This window comes from Triturus cristatus, chromosome 12 (assembly GCF_964204655.1).
Source record: "Triturus cristatus chromosome 12, aTriCri1.1, whole genome shotgun sequence".
Taxonomy (NCBI): Eukaryota; Metazoa; Chordata; class Amphibia; order Caudata; family Salamandridae; genus Triturus; species Triturus cristatus.
The window spans coordinates 404469981-404486467 of record NC_140595.1 but is presented as its reverse complement, the minus strand read 5'-3'; the positions used below and the strand labels follow the sequence as shown (position 1 = coordinate 404486467).

The 16487-nt window shown below is 44.3% G+C and overlaps 1 protein-coding gene across 3 annotated transcripts in view; it reads right to left on the bottom strand.

The window, feature by feature from the left end:
* Nucleotides 1-16487, bottom strand: part of URI1 (URI1 prefoldin like chaperone) — a 364636-nt gene that overhangs the window by 230052 nt on the left and 118097 nt on the right. For all 3 annotated transcript variants that reach the window (XM_085638966.1, XM_085638965.1, XM_085638967.1), the window contains 2 exons: nt 13215-13293; nt 2882-3017 (listed from right to left, as the gene is read on the bottom strand). In XM_085638966.1, the coding sequence (XP_085495092.1) occupies nt 2882-3017; nt 13215-13293 (215 nt within the window). The remainder of the gene's footprint in view (nt 1-2881; nt 3018-13214; nt 13294-16487) is intronic.

The following is a 16487-nucleotide window of genomic DNA, read 5'->3' as shown; positions in this document are numbered from 1 at the left end:
GCATAGCTCTTGGTTGCAGGGTTTCTAAAATAACCAATGCTGACGGTTGAGGAGCATCAACCTATATATTGAGCTAAGTAGCAATGTCATCAACAGGAGAAGAAGCAGATGGAGATTGAGGCGGAGATCTTGGTATATACGAAGAGGAGGAACCTCGAGATCCTGTTTGTGATGGAGTAAACTAGGATAGTGGAGGACTGGGAGATTTATGCCTTGCAGGAGACTTTATGTGAGACAGAGCTTTCCACTTGTGAATAGGAGACACTGATGTCACCCTGGAATGTTGTTGCACTGTAGAGATATTCAGAGCCTCTAAAGGAAACTGAATAGGATCAGGAGGATGAATAACATATTGGTGCCAGACTTGTATCCTGTTCCGGTGAGAAAGGGTCTATACATGGAGATGAACCAGACTAGTTTGAAGAAGACAAAGATCTCCATTTGAATAATGTTCGACATTTAGAATGGAGTGTTCAACGTCATACACTGTCTCTTAGGCAACACCAGAGTTTTTGATTAAGATGCCTGTCTTTTTGACGTGGACAGTTTTGACGTCAAAGGGTGGTTTGATTTTGACGTTGAATGACGGGATCGCAGAGCAATGAGTGAGGCATCGAGCGATAAGAATGTGGCGCTGATCTAATCCTGTGCGAAGACTGAAGCGCCGCCGACAAAGATCTCGACGGCAGTGCCGTACCTGTTTTCGGAGTGGAAAGCGGTATTGGAGTCGATAGAGATGTCGAACGGTTGCTATGTGCTGTTGATGTTGAACCGTCCTTTGAAGGAGGAACACAACGCCAACGGGCTTCTCAGAATTTGAAGTTGAATGCTTTGACGTCGATGCATGATGATGACAGTGCTGAGAATTAGGTTTTTCAGACTTCGATCTTCTTTTAAATGAGTCTTTATCCAATTTATGCTTTTTTCCTGAAGGATGAAGATAGGAAGACCACTCCAATCTTCCCCTCTTCCTTTGTTCCTTGTCTGCCTTTATATCCTCATCCATCCACAAAGCCTGATAGTCTACTCTTTAAGTGTGCTTTTTGACATTTTACTACAAATGTCACAGCCTTTAGAGAGTTGTTGTGGAGATCGGCATACCACACAAACTTTGTGGGCATCAGATGAAGATTTCTTTCTGCTACAGGAAAGGCACTTTGAGAAGAGAGCAGGTATTTTTTTCCTCAGAAAAAATATAAAAACAACGTACTTGACAGAAGAGCTGTTACACTGCCAAGAAAAAGCTTTGAAAAATGCAAAGAAATGTTTTAGAAGAGTAATAAAGGTGAAAAAATTCACCAGAGTTGTTCTGAGATCCAGACAAAAGGAGCCGGAAAAAAGAACTGACTCTCTCAGGCAAACTGCCACTGCAGTGCATTGTGGGATGGCATCTCTCTGGGATTCTTAAAGGTACAGGTCTCCTTTTGTACTTTTTAGTGTTTTTTCCTTGAATGCTAGACTATCTGACACAGCCCCTTTTCCTATGAAAAGTGTTGTAAGTTTGCAGTTCCTGCCTCTTGCAGTCTCTACTAGCATGTTCCAGAAAAATACAACCCCGACAGTCTACACTTCAAATGAAAGGAAAATGTCTTTCAGTGATGAACACTATATAGACTTTTTCCTGGATATTCTACATATATGGAATAAGGAGTTCCGGAATCCGCACAGGCAGCACAGAATTATTCAATGTTTATGACTACAATTAAGATATCTACGATACAGAACTTTGAGTTACTCTGACAAAATTTCCAAGGGAGATCCTGATTTGCACCAACTAGTAATTTTCAGTTTAACTGTGCCAGGTTTGCATCACTTTTGTCACACAAAACTGTTTCTGTAGTCGCTCAGTTAGATTCTTGTGCTCTTTTTCTCCTGATATCTTTCTGAAACCTCCATTCTGCAATATCTCATACCTAATCTCTTTCCTCTTGTGCTCCCTCTTTTCACTCTCTATAGAACATACTTCCTTCCATCTCCTTCCCCTCACCTTCACCTCACACATACAAATGCACTAACTCAACTGTAAACACTGCCTTTTCTTTATCTTTTGCCCTAGCAATATTTCAACAGTTAAGTACCCCTTACACATGCTTTCTCACAGAATGACATTTACTATTGGCACACCAACCATTGCTCTACGCAGTCTGCAGCGAGGCCAAGGATTGAATGAACATGTATTCTGAAAAACTTTATGACCCTCTGATGGGCACTTTGAGAAATCTGCTCCGCCTTCAGCCTGAACTTCACAGCTCGCATGCACGACCTCCTATAGACACTTACAGACAACTTCAACTCCCACAGATCTATAGCGGCAGCTCTTTTCACAGTATGTATTATACAGGAGAAATATGCTGGGTGAAAAATATATAAACACACAACATTCCTAGGAAATCGATGAGTAAGTGAAAAGTGAAATTTAAATGGAGCAACATCGCTGTTCCCAGTAGGAGAGACTAGAGTTTGTTTTTGCTGCCTGCAGCTGCCATCGGGTGGTGGGGCAAAAGTGTAAGGGGGTGTGACAGGACATTTTCATGCGGGCTACACCAAGCTCCCCCACCATAGCAATGCCACTTGACATGGATAGCAATGACAAAATATTAGTAAACACAGAGTACAGGTAACACTACTCGCCTAACACACTTAATGATACATCTAAATACCACTGCTCGTTCCCACACTGCCATTGCACTTACTTCAGTACTGTCCAATAGTATTAGGCAACCCCGTACTTGGTACTACAGGGGGGGTGGATTAATAGTGATGTCCTTGAATGGAAGTACCAAAGGCCCGACAGCAAATGGGAACATTTTATTTGGTCACCAACAGTACTTAACAGGGACTGCTCAGTGTGAGAAGCATGTGAATTCAAAAAAGCACTTACGTTTCTTCCTGTGGTCCACCAAGCTGATAGCCTGCTCTGCAGAACATTTAGCAAACCAGTTATCCCCGAGCAAAACTGTAATTTCGTTGGTATGGACAAGTCTTCCAGGCATGAAGGCAAGTGGACCAAATGGTACCTGTCAAATGCATACATATTTATATTACACTAGGTTGCCAATAATGAGGCATCGCATCACGCAGGGTTACAAGGGAAAAAAACGTTTGTTAGACAAAAATGTATTGGTCTACTACATCCTGTTTAGAGACAGGCTAGATAGATACCCCTTTAGTTACCAGTCCAATCTCTTAAGATAGATACATAGTGTGTATTTGGGTTGCAGTGATGTTTTGCTCTGGTTCAGCACTCTTCAAACATTACTTGAAATTATCATTCACATTTTGAATCACCCGCCACATGAGTATTTTCTACTTTCTAATATGCTGTTGGATAATACATTTATTAGTATGTATTAGGATGCCTAATATGTGCTGCAGAGCAACACATGGACAATGAAGTATCCATGGGGCTTACCCCTTCGCATTCTACCACCCTACACCCCTCCGCCTCCTACCCTTCTCCCATGTCACTACTCCCAACTCTTACCCTAATTTTGATTTAGACATCCACCCCATGCCTACCCCTACCAATTCTACTCATAAATATTCAGACCTTCCTCATACGCCTACACTTTGTTTCCACTCTCAAGTATAGTTATTAACTTCCAAGTAAATCTAGTTTTGGCTTAGAGAATGTGACACAATGCTAATCAGATTTATTCCGCTACCCTTTCTACAATCCCTAATCTCACTGCATACCCAGTACCAGCTTCCTGTGTCTACCATAACACTACCCCTAGTTCCACCCCCACTAAGACCCCAACCCCTATCACTATCCCTATTATCCACCACAGTCTTCTCTTAGAGTACCTCTTAATAATTTTCTGTTTGTCCTACACTTATTAGTTCTCACTCCTACTAATGCCATGACCAACAGGACAATACTTAAGATTCCAGAAAACAAACAAGTAGACAACAGTTCAAAGAGTAAAAAAAAAAAAAAAAAAACTATGCCCGAATCACATCTGACACCCTAGTTTTCATTGCTCAGTACTTTTATTAAGGTCTGATACAGAGACAACTTTACATATCAGGTGATTATTTAAAAAACACAAAAATACCAGACTGCACAGTCTCTTTATGGTTATATTACTGGCTCCGGGGTATATCAGTCCACCTAAAGAGTGCTTCTGTTGCACTGATGGATGGTGAAGCATTGATGTACTGCAATGGAGGCACTGGAAGCATACTCAATGCCTACTCCCACACTACACTGACCTCTATTTACACTCCTATCAATACTCACATCACTACTCCTATCACTGTCCCCACTTCTACAATACTCCCAATTCTACCACTATTCCTACACCTATTCGACGATCAATTACTGTTATTACACATACTCCTACTTATCCACTTCTACAATACTCCCAATTCTACCTCTATTCCTACACCTATTTGACTATCAACTACTGTAATATTACACATACTCCTACTTATCCTAGACTTGCATCTAATAACTTACTACTGTTACTTATACTATCACGGTTACCCTTTTGCGCCTTCGTCTGCCTTTTCTCTATTTACTATGTTTGCCAAATTAGTTTTACTACTACACCTACACTTCTAAATCTATTTGGCTATCATGAGCTGCAATCCTACCTTCTGTACTCCTCTGCCCTTTACATCTTAAACATCCTACTACAGTTTAAGAGGTAGAGCGATGAAGGGATACCTAATCTCTTACCGTCTCTGACCTTTTTCATGGAAACGATTATTACAATAAATTGAATTTTTGTTTTAAACAAATCTGTGCTCTACAAGGCAGTCTAGATAATTAATACACACAGTGGTGTGATATTGCATTATCTCCACGTCTTGGAGTTCCTGTCGAATAGGATTTAAACATTCATTAAAACTCGTGGGGGGAGGCAGCGTATCCAAGATGGTGGCCCACGCAAACGTTCTTGTTTGAGCTCTTTCTGAGCCTTGCTTCATCGGCAGTAATCCTGGGTCCTCTGGACCGCGCCAAGGCTCTGAGGGGTGCCTAAGCCCACCAGTTATAAACAAGCAACATCCGGTGGCACCACATATGTGCCGCGAGAGGGCCTGTCAATCTCTGAGGCCGGGAAGGCCAGTGCCAGCCTGAACCAGCGAAGCAGAGTAGTGTGCTGCAGAGGTCTAGGAGGCCGTGAAGCACTTTGGCAGGTACCACCCTCCCCACCAAAACCTGTGGGATCCCGTGGGCAGTGATTGCCCATCTGGGATTAGAGCCCGGCTGCGGCAAGAGCCATGGCCCCAGCTGCGCTTGATGCGCACAACCTGGGCTGGGCCCGAGCCGCTGGAGAAAGGTACAGGTCTCAACGAACCCATGGGCTGCTCACTGCAACATCACAGAGAGGTAACTCCGCTGGCGCCGATGAGTGTGGAGAGAGTCCGAAGAGGCCTACAACTACAGAGCTGCAGAGTGGTTTGTTGCAGAGGGCTAGGAGGCACAGAGGAACTTTGGGAGGTGTCCCCAGCACTCGAGGGGTCCCGTAAGAAGTGACTGCCAATGCTGGGCTTGGAGCCCGACTGTGGAGTAGGCCTGCCACAAGACTACTGTCCATATGGTGATTGGCTGGCCCACCACGAGGTCTGCGATGCGTGGCACCTTCAGCATCTAGAGGAGCATTAATACTCCTTTTACTAGTATATTTGCTGTTTCTTTGCAGTGTCCATCTCATTTCATTCAGCATCTAGAGGAGCATTAATACTCCTTTTACTAGTATATTTGCTGTTTCTTTGCAGTGTCCATCTCATTTCTGCGATACCTCACACAGAATATCATGCATGCATGATCTAGGACCACTGTCCACTTCTGTTTTCACTGCGATTGGGCTACGCCAGCCCCAGAATTCAGACACTGAGATTACAGACTGCCTCCCTTCTTGACACTCAATTTCGAGAGGGCTTGGCCGAGCGTTTGGCGAAGTACTTTGAGCTTAGCGCCAGCTCTGCTTTCAATTGTGCAATCGAATGGGACACTTGAGGCGTTGAATGTGGACACTCTATTGCTACCACGTGAGGCGTCCGGCAGATGTTGCGCAGAGACCTGCTGGCCAATGAGCGAAATATGCACAGCTTAGAATTAGATCAACCGCGGTCCCCTTCCCAACTTGATTCTTTAAAACAATTGCGGAACAATTACAGAGACTTGGAGCGAGGATTGGGGAGGCTGGATTATAGTCACTACCTTGCCATGTTACACGGGGTGAGCGACCTTGCAGGTAGGATGCTGGTGTGGCTTATATGTGACGAGAGCTCCCTCCCCCACTCCCCCCCAGGTGGGCTATGAGCAGATGACGGCGTGATTCTAAATACACAAGGCAACATTAATGTAGCTTTTGTGAACATTTATAGCTCCCTTTATGTGGCTGTGCCGGGTCCTTCAGGTTAAACCTTGCGCAAGTATCTTCAGTGGATTCCACTCTCTAGGCTCAACAGGTGGCTGATCTAGCTGAAGGAGAGCATCCAGATCAGTGATACTCAAGTACAGGCCGGGGGATGCTTGCGGCCCTCTTGGCCTTTACATGCGGCCCCCCTGGTAAACAGCAGGATGAGCTACTGTTAAGTTGCTTAACACTAATAGTCTGGGAAAAACGTTAATTAAACAGGCAAGCATTTATTAACCTGCAAATAAATGCTTCCCCGTTTATTTAAAAAAAATGACGCTGTAGTCTCACCCTCTCCAGAGGCCTGCATGCTGGGTATTCGTCCTAGAGCCAAAGGGGACAAATATCTAAATAGATTTCTTGATTTGGCATTTCTATTGTGCAAGCGTCAGATTACGATGGCATGGAAATCACTGGCTGCGCGGGACACCTCAATCTGGCTCCACACCATGCTGCACTGGACAAAGGCAGAGGTGCTCTCAGATGCCCGGTAAGTGGTGTGGCGGGTGAGCCGGGGAATCACAACATGGAACATATATATGCAGAATGTTGGAAGCGAAGGAAGATACCAAGCAGCCATAGGCAGGGCAGGCTACTGATATCTACTCTAGGACAATATATGCAATCTGCAGGGACACCACAAAGGAGAGCATTGAGGGGAGTCCAATAACTTTTGATTTTGTTCAATGCTGTAATGTTACTATTTTCTTCTGCCCGAACTGGGTTGATCTACCCTCCACCCTACGCACTTGTCAGCAACAGGGCCTGGGCAGGGCTTTGATTAACTGTGGAGGGGCAGCATGAGGCTTCTCGATACTGGTCGCATAAAAAAAAAAAAAAAAAAATAGATTATGTTGGGAAATGTATGGCACACAGGTTGGGGGAGCGCACACACACAGGCATTTAAAAGAGTTAAAAATGCAAATAAAATACACACAAAAAACGTTCATTAAACCTTTTAAGATTTTATTTCCAATGGACCCATCGACACCTACTGAGAGACTATGCCAGAAACATGAGAGCAGAAGAAAGGATTGGATATCACAAGGCACTACTTGCAAAAGCCAAATATTTGTAATCATGTTATCTTGGATGAAAGTTTAACAAATACCCCCCAGCAAAGAACATGAAAGGGCTGTGCTAGATTCTGTAGAATGAACTGAATCAAAATAAAATATGCACAGCAGCACATGCAGAAGCAAGCATACCAGAGGAAGCTACAAATTAAACTTTTTAATGCGAAAAATGAACAAGTTACTTACCCTTGGTTATACTTTTTATGGTGAATACTGTATAGAACTGAAGATTGGTCACCTTGTGAGCACCCCCAGGCACCAGACAGATTCTGTAGATTGTTCTCAGTAATTTCTTTGCATGCAGGTGGGTGAGGTTGTGCTGTTCAGAGTCGGGTGCATCCCACCCCAGAAGTGACGTTGGACCATAATGTAATTATCACCTCCAGGCATCAACTTACATTTTTTTCTGATAGCTGTACCATCGAACACGGAGTCTTTCGGGATCAGATTGTGCCAACAGGGATGTGGAATTCCTAGAGCCCGATGCCCAGGGTAAAATCTGTTGACGTATGCTAGTATTTTCACAAAATATTCATAATGGAAAATCAGTGTAACTGATTGAAATAAGAATATGGGAAACAAAAATAAACAAGTATTGGCTAAGTCAGTAGATCTGAAATTGGTGGTCAGCCTTTTGGTTTTGTCAATGCATGACTTGTTTTGGCATGGTTTTTGTAAAACTGTGTTGGTGTGGGAGCTGCCATGCCCTCACCATTTTAGCAAACATTGGCAAAAGCAAAGATTGATTTTGAACTAAAAAAAAACACATTGCCACAGTAGTTCCTGGCACTGAACAAAACTACTTTGTGTGCGATATGCTCCTTGTGAAACAGAAGAATGCGGTCACTCACAGTGAAGCCAGCCTATAGACAGAGTGACTGTAACAAAGAAGGTACGTTGTTCCTAAACTGGGTCATAGAACAGAAGGGGAACAAAGTGCCATGCACAAAAGCCACCACGAATGCAGGCAATCCCGCCGATGTCACACCGCAGGAAAACTGTTTCTTTTGGAACTAGGGTCCTCACACACTACGTAGTCTCCCTTTGATACATTCAATTATCTGATGCTCCGGCCATTATTCTGTTCTCTAGGACACTCCATCATGTGTGTCCTCGATCAGCCGGCAACTGCTGAGGCATAACCCTTTTATAAGACTTGGTGAGTCCTTTTGCCTTCCCCTTTGCCATTGTGTATTTTTCTGTTAGTCCCGTTTTTATATTAATTGACTATGTGCTCATTTGAACCTTTCCACTTAAGCCCTTATTATAGTTTTGTGTTGATGACATTATTACAGTTGAATGATGTTATTATGCACACCGTGCACATTATGGGTTATAGGTTTACAGTTCATGGTGTTGAGAGAGCTGTGTACTGCCATTATGTTTATACGGTACTAACCCATTTGGGTTTGAGTATAAAATTGTCTTTTTTCTCTTTCCAGATTGTTCTCTATACCTGTGGGTAAATGTTTCCCCACAGTCTCTTCATGTGATAGGTAGGTGTTTCCACCTGATCACAGCGTGTAGATAGTTTTCACCATGGTCCTGAAGAATTGCCACTGATCCCCCTGACAATTAGGCATGAAACATGTTGACCTCGATAGCAAGAGTAGGGCGCTAACAATTTTTGATCCACTATGGTCATATAGCTGCCATATACTCTCTATTTTTTAATCAGGTATGGAGCCTAACTCGGAAAAGCGTTTCGCACTGGACTTCCTGACCTGTTTTAACCTCTGCACTCACTAGCACATCACATCTACACTCTATAAGTCCCTCACCCCCACGACACCATACGGCATGGAACAAAAGATCTCCGCCAAAGAGCCCCTCATCGGGTGCCCGTTGGGTATTGCAGCGCCGACCCGACGAGGAGCAGGCCCAATGATGAAGCATGACACCTGCTGGCTGGGTGTGTGAGGACCCTAGTTCCAAAAGAAACAGTTTTCCTGCGGTGTGACATCGGCGGGATTGCCTGCATTCGTGGTGGCTCTTGTGCATGGCACTTTGTTCCCCTTCTGTTCTATGACCCAGTTTAGGAACAACGTACCTTCTTTGTTACAGACTTTCTGGGGCACGTACGTTGGACCTGTTAAGCCCTGAGAACTCCCCCTTTTTTGTTATATAGACAGAGTGAGACAGAATTTTAATAAACACAAAAGGTCATAGTTAAAGCCAAACCCAATTAGGGGCTCAATTAATAAAGAAAGTCTCAAATGTGCACCCGTGGTATATGTCCTTGCATTAACTGCAGATATACGGCTTTTATTAATTGACAAGAATTTACAGAAGTAGGCAAATAAATAGTACTCCTAGAAAATATTTGTGAACTGCATTTTTGCATGAACAAATAAGCATGTGTAGATGTTCTCATGGGAACATCTGAGTGTTTGCAAGTTCACTTTCCATCTAACCACCCTGGAAGAGGTTTTAGGTCTACCATGGTCAGGAGTACATTTCCAACCTTTCTCAGAGTGGGAAAAGATTAGAGAAGCGTTGGCGATAACCCTTTAAACATGCAAGTTAGTAGGTTTGCAGACTCAAAAGGGCATTCTAAACCTGGAACTATTGCTTATCACAACCTTCAGCCCCAGTATGTAGATCCACAGAAACATGGATGGTGCTTTAGTGAAGGCAGTATAAGTGGAGGGGTAGAGAGGAAGGGCAGGGCATAACCACTTAGGGCGAGTTGAAGAAACCATCTGTCTGGTGTTATGCTTTGCCACCTGTGGAGGTAAAAATGTATTTGGCCTCCATCAGGACAACAGTACACTGCAGAGGGTAAGCTAAAGGGGTTTGCAGAGACAGCAACAGCAGGGTGCTGAGGAACGGACAGTCCTCGGCTATAAACCTCTTCTGAAGCCTCAAAATGAATGAAAGTTTGCTAAACTACCGTATTGGTGGTGCAAGGACAAGATAGTGCACGGTTGCTTTTCTTTCCTTGAAGCGCTCTAGTGCAGTCTGCCTGGTCTACAAAGAGACAGGAGCAATTAAATGGCATGTCCACACGGGACTTTTGGACATCGCTGGAGAAGCCTGTATCATATCCATGTGTGATGCCAAAGCACCACACTGGTACCAACTACCCTACCCAGGCGGTCTGTACACCAGGCCCAATCCAACAACCTATTTTGCTGTGTCTTGACTGTCCTGAATTATTTGTTAGAAATGTGCACATAGGCAGTCTGAGTCTGTGAGCAGGATTTTTCTCACAATGTCCCACAATGCATAGTGCGAGTAAAGCCTCAAATGGCAGTGCGAGTTGACAGATCGAAGAGCAGGGGTGGCAGAGGAGAACATTCTTTTCTCAAAATACCTTCTAAAGTTTTAACTGTCTAATGGAGTGGTTGCGAATGCATGTGTCTTGAGTCCGCTGGTGGAAGTCTGAAGCAGAAGGCTCTCTGGTGTTGTGTATTGCAGGAGGAAACATGGATCCCCTGGAGCTGGTCTTTGCCAGCCGGCTATTTGTCTATTGACAGAGGACAAGATTCTAGCAGATTCCTCTGTAGAGGAGCCAGGTTGGGGGATTAAGTCCTTTGTCTGGAGAGATGTCGAGGCCACAGGCCTTCAGGAGATCCAGAAATTGTCATGTAGCTCCAGGTCTAAACATCTAGGCAGCAAAGGAAGAATGTTAAAATCAGAATGATGTGGGATAAGTAGAGGTGGACGCAACTTTGATAGAGTTCATGGCAGTTTTGCCAAAAAGGACTATTGGTTCACCCTTTGGCGTCGTTGCTGCCTGTGTCGACGCACAGGGAATTGGTGTGGTAGTCGTGCCAGGGTTAGAGCTGCAGTAGGCATCAGTCACAGAGTCAGTAAGGACCCCAGAACAGGGTCAAGTGGCACAGTTGCGGTCAGGGACAGATCTACCGGCAGTAAACCGACATGAGGCCTCCTTGGATCCATGAAGTCTGAAGGCGCACCAGCAGGATCCAGGAGGGTACCAAAAATAAACAGCATCATCTCTTTGAAGGCCTAAAGTTGATGCGGTGTCGCTGAAGGCCCAGGATCTCTGCCTGGATAGGAACTTATGCAGGAGTCTATTCCACAATGGACAGATGAAATCTTGTGGTATTCTGACCTCTGCTGATTAGAGTGGCAGGAAGGTGGTGAGCCATGTTTTGGCTTCTAGTGTTTCTTCTTTTTTGACTTACCTGAAGACTTGGAGTGGAAGAAGCTCTCTCGGGAGCGGCTTTGGGGCACAGAGCTCGTTCTAGACTTCAATCTGAACTGAACCTTCCAAGCTTTCCTATGGTGCTCACCATGTAGAGTTTTGTCTCGCAGCCCTGAATGGCCTTCGCATTCATGAGAGCATCGGTCTTATAAGCGCATTGTGCAAGAGGCAAAGACCCGAGAGACAGACCTCGTGTAGGTCCGTCCTTGACATCCATTTGTAGCAATCCTTATAGGGTTTGAACCCTGTTATAGCAGAAGACCTGTCCCTTACACACTGGTGACATTTTTGGTAGCATACTTTCTGTTAAGTAACTAAAATCGAGTGAGAGTTCTGGTTCTGACACAGAGAGGTGGTGTTTTTTCTACATTGACCCCAAAGTCACTTCCGAGGAAGGACGGACGGAATGCAGAGCCACACGACAACACCTACCAGCATGCAAAGGCTTTGCTAAGACAAATCTCCAGATCCAGTCTGGCACTTGGGAGTATTCACACAATGAGAAATCTGCAATTGAAAGTATACATTAGAAATATTTGTTCAGCTCATGCCAACAAAGTGGAAGCATTCCAGACCAGCAGGGAATAAGGAGGAGACTGATTTAGGGAAAGATAAACCATCTGTGTGAAGTTTTTCATAGAGGCAAAAACAACAAGTATCTAAGTAGCATACAGGAATGTGGAGTGAAGAAGGCAAATCCTAGTGGACACACTGCAACTCTGAGAACCAGGTAAATAATCCTAGTATAAAGAGCAGAACATCTGGAAGTTTAACTCTCTCCGTACCTCCTGGGTACACAAAAGTAATGTGGCAATAAGAAAGAGGTCTTTCAACTGTACACCTTTTCTGCTAATAACTGCTTTTAAAGGCATAGGCTATTGTCCACTGCTTGAAGCAGGTCCCTTACGAAGTGGACAGGGAGAGAAGGCTTTCTAAGAACTCCTTGTTTGGACGAAATGCATCTTTTAAATGAAAGTGGTACAAGGCAATTGAGAAGGAAGTCATTTAAATGTGTGCTGCCTTACTCGTTTGTTTTATTAGTTGCAAGTTATTTTTGCAAAACACACAAACAACACTCACAAAAGTCAATAACGCACAGTAAAAGTATTTTGGACAAAAGAGTGAAGTTCATGCTTACGTGAATGAGCAACTACTAATTCTCCACAAAATTAGATACCACAAAGAAAGTCATTCACATAATTATCTTCTTAACTTTGGTCAGGCTTGGTTACCAGAAAGGAAACAGTGATCTGGAACTTGGGATTTGGGCTACTCTAGATGGCATAACCATTATAGTATATCAGACAAACTCATGTGTGAAAGTTAAGAGATTGAAGGGCTGGGCAATAAGAAGACGCCTAAAAAATGACAGTGCATGTCAAAAGAAATGCGGACAACAATTATACAAAAGCTAATTTTTAATTTTCAGAGCTGTAAAACACAGAACGTTCTAAACAATTCTCATTGCCGACATTTAAAAAAATATACACAAGCCATAACTACTCAGCTCATAAAGAATAACAAGGCTAACAAAATCACAATCTTCATGTTACAGTTAACGAATATACTTTTAAGGGAAAATGATGAACCTACCATGACATCATAGGATAATTTATCAGGCAACGTATTAAGCCTGTTTTCAAGTGCTTCATAATGACTTTCCACTTTTTTCCTGTGGGAAAAATAGAAGTCGTGTAAATGTAAAAAACAGGATGCCGTACTTACCTAAGAAATTTGAAGCAACAATTACAAGTAGAAAAACATGCAGCATTCCCCCCCCCCCCCCCCGCCCCCCACGCAGAACCGCTTTCCCTTTTTTTTTTTTTAATGGCATGCGGAGAAAAGTGAAAGATCTTTGGGAAAGATTCCACCACAAACACATAATAAACAAGTTACTTTCATGGAACAACTGTCTGATGCCATCAGCATCCACAGATTATATTCAGGCTCTAAATGGAGCTCAGCTCTCTGGGCTTCTAGTCAGTAATCATGGCATCAAAATTCCCAAATATGCCGGCGATACACACCCCTATGTTAAAGTTTCCTAGACTACAGGCATCCAACGCCTTAAACACTGCCTGTACATTATTCCAACCTGGATGTCAAGCACCTACCTGAAGTCCAAGCCCACAAAATCAGAATGCCACTTATTTTCCAAGACTAGCAAGCAACAACTAGTTGAAACCTCGCCAACTGACCTCAACCTGGACTACTTTAAAACTCAACTTTCACAAATTGCCAAGTAACTAGACTTCACCTTGGACACAAATTTCACCCTCAAACAACACTCTGCCAAAAAAACAGGATGGCCTGGCACCTGCTTGAACAAAGAACGTATCATTGCTCCAAGAAAGCAACTACAGAGTCGCTGCTCAAGCCATCTTATGAATGCACTTAAAAAAGGAAAAAACGTGATCCTTGGCCTCCGAAACTCCACACGAACGCCCTTTACAGGCATCCTACAAGCAGTAGCACATTTCATTCATAGCCTGACGAAATACGACCATATTGTTTCCATTCTGTGAAACTCCACCGGCATTAACTAAAGATGACCAGAAATATCTTAAACAAACTTTTTTTTAAAGGGAAAAGAAAGGAATTAAGAGGCAATATTAACAAATAGGCTACCATAGACATGAGAGCAAAAACTGGCCCAGCACCTTTAAGGTTGTCACCCCTCCTCCTCTATCCCCATCATGCCTCATGGCAGACAAGTTAGATTAGTTGAGTTCCAAAGCACTAAGAGGATCCTAGGAGTAACTGTAAAAAAGGACCTACGCTTTGTCTCATTAAGTGAGACGGTCCCTTATGGCTTTGATAATAAATCATCTGAAGAGAACTGTGATTAAAGGTAGTAACTTTTCTTTCACTTCCAGTGGATCCTCATCAAAAGTCATAAGCACTAAATAGAATAGGAAGCCCATCCCACGAGAAAGGGCGGACAAGAAATATTAACACTGCATAAATCAGCACTCAAACATATTCCTCGAAGGCCTGATCTACTTAGGCATTCTCTCTGGTTGCGCAATCCAGACAGCAGTGTCTCACAAATGTAATCATGTAGCAGCTATAAGTATGTCAGAAAAAGGATATTTTGCAATTGGACCACAGTAACAGCTTTCTCCTGTGTCAATATGCTTTAGATTTACCAGGAAGTGATTGGTTTGCTAATTGGTAGGAAAAGAAAGTACAACACTCTATCCACCTTTGGATGGATTGTTTTGCCATAAGTAAACCAATTCTTACAGTCTGATTGTCTGCCTTACATCTTTTGGATTACGTAGAATAAGAAAACTCTTCACATCTAATGTCTTAAGAGTTCATTCTGATGGTGCTGAAGGCCTTGTAAAAAGAGCAAACTAAGAAATGGACACATTGAAATGAAAAAATGAGTCCACCTTAGGGTACAAAACTCAGATGAGTTCTCATCAACACAATGGTCTTATGAAACACACTGGAAGGTCCCTGGAAATAAAATGCTTGAATCTCACTAACTCTGCAAGTGTACATAACGTTTACCAAAAAAGTAAGGCCAGTAAGGCTGCAGCACCCAGCCGGTGAGCATTGGGGTAAGCCCCTGGTCCTTGCTCCCTGCTTCAGTGGCATTTGGGGAACTCGGCTGGAGTGGCATTTGGGGAACTCGGCTGGAGTCCCCGGACAAGGGGAGCCATACAGACCCAGATGCCCAGTCGTGCCTGCAACGAGTGACAGACACCCGTGCCTCGCTACTGAAAGACCCCGGGCAGGGGAGAGTGTGTGCAGTGAGCACGACCGACACTTGGGGGAGCTTTTTGTTCTGCGAATCGGAGGACAGACAGGATGGCCGACATTGTGCTGCCCCGACGACTAGAAGCACTACAGTGCCCTGGGACGAGCCGGGGGCGGCGTCGAGGCCCTGATCTGCCCCGTAGCCCAAGACAGGGTCAGAAAACAATGGTCACCCTCGTGGACTGAATGCGCCGATGGCCCCCCTCTTGTGAAACGCATCCCCTGCAACTAACCTGGTAGGTGCGGCCACTCGTAAGGCTCAGACCCGCTGATTCACCCCCCCCCCCCCCCCCACACAAACATGATACACAGCAGGGAAGAGGCGCCGGACCCTCTGACAAGGGTTGAGAATTGAGGGGTGATGGTCACACCAGTTTGTCTTGACTCAACGTCCTCGACCCAAAAGGAGCCCCCCCCCCAAGGAAGACCCCCCCTCCCACAATGGGGGTCTACACACAGCCACCTAGATAAAATAGGGGAACAGGACCGGCAGTTGAGTGCTGGTCTTCACTGAGCAGACCAGGATATAGTCTCCAGGACGGGCACGGATGAAACATAGGGTACTGGGAGGAACTGCCAGGCTAGTAGCCTGCAAGTTTTCATTCCCAGAATGTCACTAACCCCAAGTTGGAATGGCGAAGGATAATGACCCTAAATTGCCCAAACAGGGGTAAATGGACAAATACACAAAGGTGGTCATTTCCCAAGCTGAACAGGAGGAAAGACCCTAAATTGCCCAAACAGGGGTAAATGGACAAATACATGAAGGTGGTCACTCCCTAGGCTAAATAGGAGGAAAGGCCGAAGCTTATGCATAACTCTTCCAGGCCATATGTACCTCTAGGGAAGCCCTGGAAGGAAGAATTGGTGAAGTTTGGTCTGAGGTTACACTATTCCACCAAGACTTCCGGAATGTCTGACAGGGTCACCCAAGCAGAAAACCAAATACACGAGGTTGAAGATATGACAGCCTCCACAAGGAAGTTCAGGAAATACACACTACCCTGAAGGAAGTCGCATATAGTGTGAACGATGCTGAAAATCGCACGAGGAGGAACAACCTGTACTCTGTGGGTTTTACAGAGGGGGTAGAGGGCC